The sequence below is a fragment of the Triticum dicoccoides genome, chromosome 5B, assembly GCF_002162155.2.
Source record: "Triticum dicoccoides isolate Atlit2015 ecotype Zavitan chromosome 5B, WEW_v2.0, whole genome shotgun sequence".
NCBI lineage: Eukaryota > Viridiplantae > Streptophyta > Magnoliopsida > Poales > Poaceae > Triticum > Triticum dicoccoides.
This window is the reverse complement of record NC_041389.1, coordinates 710,619,024-710,622,939: the sequence shown is the minus strand read 5'-3', so window position 1 is coordinate 710,622,939 and position 3,916 is coordinate 710,619,024. Positions and strand designations below refer to the sequence as shown.

At 45.8% G+C, this 3,916-nt stretch overlaps 1 protein-coding gene across 1 annotated transcript; it reads right to left on the bottom strand.

Annotated features, from left to right (window-relative positions):
* Positions 1-361: 361 nt before the first annotated feature.
* Positions 362-1,182, bottom strand: LOC119312864 (chemocyanin-like). Its single transcript, XM_037588641.1, has 2 exons — positions 918-1,182; positions 362-845 (listed from the first exon to the last, which is right to left on the bottom strand). The coding sequence occupies exons 1-2, from the start codon at positions 1,087-1,089 to the stop codon at positions 643-645; spliced, it is 375 nt and encodes a 124-aa protein (XP_037444538.1). The 5' UTR covers positions 1,090-1,182; the 3' UTR covers positions 362-642.
* Between the last annotated feature and the right edge of the window lie 2,734 nt (positions 1,183-3,916).

Here is a 3,916-nt window from a genome sequence, read left to right as displayed (position 1 = left end):
TACCTAGAACTAAAATACATCTAGATACATCCATTTCTTCGACGAGTATTTCCGGACGGAAGGAGTAAAAAAAATATATTTTTTTAGCTGGAATGGGTTGTGTTTTATTCGTTGAACCCGGCACGATCCGAGTCTAACATCTCAAATACAATCTGGCAGATACCTGACCCAAGTTTTACGTAACGTATCTGCACAACCCACCTTCGCTAGCCGATGAGCAGCTCCAATGTTGGGTGCTGCCGCCTACTTTTCCTACTCTGCTTGAGTTGTCGTCTCCGTCGTGCTATCTCACGGGGCGACACTGTATCTTGGCCCGGTCTCTCTGAGAAAAAAACAACTTACGCGACTCACAAGTCACAAATAGCAAACCCGGAAGAACAATTGTCCCATGCCTTTTATTCATGTATATATGAAGTACAAAATCATCACAGAGGGCCATAAAATAGCAATTATGATCGATGGAGTGGGGAATCAAATAGTACACACCGTACGATAATCAATACGACTACACTGACCGGGCACCTGATATCGATAGTACCGAAGTATGTACGCTCGCCCGTTTATTTGGTTATTATTAGTAAATCAAGCTGCGGTCGTTGTGTCACGTAAAGACGCTGCTCGACGATGGACGACGCGATGAGGCTATGCGGCGGTGACGGCGATCTTCATCCCGGACTGGCAGTGGCCGGGGATGCTGCAGATGAAGTAGTTTGTGCCGCGGGCGAGGGTGACGCGGTCGGCGCCGGACTTGTAGACCTTGGCTCCCTTGGCCGGCTTGGCGCAGGCCTTGTACCCCGCCGCGCTCACCGCGGCCACGTCGTGCGCCGTCGCGTCGTACTTAAACACTGCATGCAGCCAGATTCACATGCATCAAAACTTCTTCTCATCTGTCTGCATGCACGTATATAGGTATGTACCTAGGACGTCGCCTGCCTTGAAGCGCTTGCCGGTGGGCCAGGAGTTGGTGTTGAAGGACCAGCCGCCGCGGTCGCCGACGTTGAACACCGCCGCGTCCGCCACGAGCGTGCAGAGAAGAAGCACGCCGAGGACCACGGCCACGTTGGCACTGCCTCTTCCCTGCGCCGCCATTGCTAGCTAGGTTAGCAGCTACCGATCAAGCAGGTACGAGGAGAGGCAGGTTGAGAGGAGAAATTCAGAGAGAGAGGTGCGGTGGTGGTTGGCAATGGACTAGCCGGTGCGGTTTTATAGACCCGCCGGAGTGGAGGCGTGAGGGTAAGTAGGCCCCGTCCACGGCCGAAAGGAGTGTGGAAAACTGGTTTTCTTGGGATGGCTCTAGTATTTTTCTTGCGATGGCATAGAGTAGAGTGGAATGGGGGTTGGCCAACGACCCACAACAATGGAGGCGCGCCATTACTTTCGTCTTTGGACCAGACCGACTGCGATAAGTCATACATGAGTAGACTTGGAAGAGAACTTCTGATGGGAGCGTGACGACGCCAACCCGGCCACTTAGCTACAGCGTGGACCAAAATTTATTTGTAACTATGATGAACACAAAAGTGTGGACGGAGAAAAACTAAGCAAAAAGTGTAGTCCAAGAATAATTGGACTGCGCACTATACGTTTAATCAATCGATCCATCTCTCTCGACCAACAACTTCAAATAAGCTTAACTTTTCCGCTTTTGCTTACATCAGGCGCCTGAAAAATTTCGACGCGAGAGTATGTTTTGTACCATTGTTTTTGGTTCTATAATGCGGGCCGAGAGAATGTTTCATGAAAAAAATTGACGAGTCGGTCGATTTGTGATTTACCCCAACCGTGAGACAGGGAAGCCTTGCCTGAGTGCGAGCCGTGAATGAGCGGGAGCCGGTGAGGCCGCCCGATGACCTAGGCGATGATGGTCCATGCCAGTGCGGGGATGGCGAGATGAGCGCGGTAGTGCGAGGCAGGAGCATGTAGCTAGCCCGGCATCGACTGGCGGGCGCGGGGAGGAAGAAGATGAATCGTGCATAGTCGGTCGTGGCCGTTGGATGAAGATCTAACGCTATAGAAATTCGGCCGACGCAAAAAAAAACATAATTCAAGCGCCTGATCATAGGCGGTGTTAGTTAGTTCAGGTGCCCCCACAAAAATAACTAGTGTTGTGATATTTGGTAGAAACTATCTGAAAAGCTACATGGACTTCAAGAAGTGGTTGATAATAAGTCTTTCACCTTGGACAAAATTCCACAAGATAATCTCATAAATCACAACATTTGTATGTAAGAGGAAGAAAAACTATTGGAGCAAGAGCATGCATGAAGAGTCTAGAATAGAGGATGCTAGTAAAAGAGGCAACTACATCACACATTAGACTGGGTTCACATCAGATTTTCTATTCATTCATTGGAAACTTCTAGATAGTAGTTACACATGTCACAATCTAATGAATGAATAGGAAATCAAACGGTCAATAACGTTAGGCTTTGCTACCTCTCTATCATCGGATCTAGTTCATCCAACGATCCCTATTCAAAGTTATTCCTACACTAAATAAGAGTATAGAACAGGAGTATAGAAGTATAGATATAGAAATGGCATGTGAAACCCGCCGTGTGTATGATACCCTGACCGATTGCATGCTCTCGATGGTCTTTGATTGATAATTAATGGCTAACCCTCGCGTGACATCAAAGCAGGGTGGTGAGTGGGGCTTGCCGTCCGGTGATGAAAAATGGAATGGAAGAGGACTGGAAGGTCAGGTGAGGCGCCGTCAACTAGAAACATATGCAAGTGCATAGATTTCTGGTATATTTACACTTACATCATGTTGTATGGGGGCTGTTAGCTGCGGGGTCGCTGCCTCCCAGTCTCCAACCAACACCACGCACAACCCGGCGTCTCCAATGGGCGCAGATTCTCTACCTTGCCCATGGCGTAGAGAGCTACAGTACCCTGCCTTTGCCCCACAGCCGTTGGATAGGGGGGTTCAGATTGGGGAAACACTGTAGCATGCGCATTGTTTGACAGACACTGTTTGAACTGTTCACGCTATTACAGCACGGGTACTGTTTCATTAAATCTGGTCGGTCCGTTCGTGATCCAACGGACGAAAGAGGGGAAAAGGCAGGATTACTGTACCTCTCTATCTTGCCCATCTGCAGCCGTCTCCAATAAGCTGCTTGGCCTGTCTTCGGCCGCGGTACCAAAAGGCAGCCGGTCAAAGGCAGAGCTGTTTTTTTTACTCCCTCGTGTCTCTGTCTCCTAGTCAAGGCGTAGAGCGATGGGAACACACCAGTCGAGACCTTCCTGTTCGACACCTGAAAGCCAGTGCCAATGGGCCGGGTAAATACTAGCGAGCTTCACCTGTAGGATTCTTTTAAAAGAAATTACTAGTTGTTGGCTGTTTTCTCATCATTTTTTTTCATTTCGTTTTTTACAAAACATGTTTGGTGTGTTTTTCAAAAAAAGTATCATGTGCATTATAAATGTTCAGCATATATTAGAAAAAGTTCCCATAATTTAAAAACGAGTTCAGTTTGTCTATACAAATATTTCACCGCATGTTAAAAAATGTTCACTGTACATTTTTTCACATTACATAGAAAAAATGTTCAACTCACATTAAAAAATAGTTCAAAACCTGCATTAAACAAGTTTGATTTGCATTAATAAAATTTTAATTGTATAGTGAACTTTTTTTAATTGTATATAAAGATGAAAGCTAGAAGAAAAACTAACCCATCTGGGCAAGCCGGCCTCGCTCGCTTTCAGGGAAAAATCATTTCCCCAAAAAATCATGATTTTTGTTGAAAAGTTTGAGAATTGTTTATGAGACTCATAGTAGATCATGAATTTGAAAAACTTGTCACAGATTTCAAAAATGTTCTCTAAGATAAAAAAAATAGTCATGCATTTGAAAATTGTTTCCATATTAAAAAAAATCAATTTTAAAGTTTTTTCACAAATTTTA

What these genes read in the sequence shown, in the direction of transcription:
- LOC119312864 (XM_037588641.1), bottom strand. Translation starts at nt 1,089, where the DNA reads ATGGCGGCGCAGGGAAGAGGCAGTGCCAACGTGGCCGTGGTCCTCGGC. An exon ending in CAAGGCAGGCGACGTCCTAG is followed by an intron (nt 846 to 917) that starts GTACATACCTAT and finishes GGCTGCATGCAG; the next exon opens with TGTTTAAGTACGACGCGACG.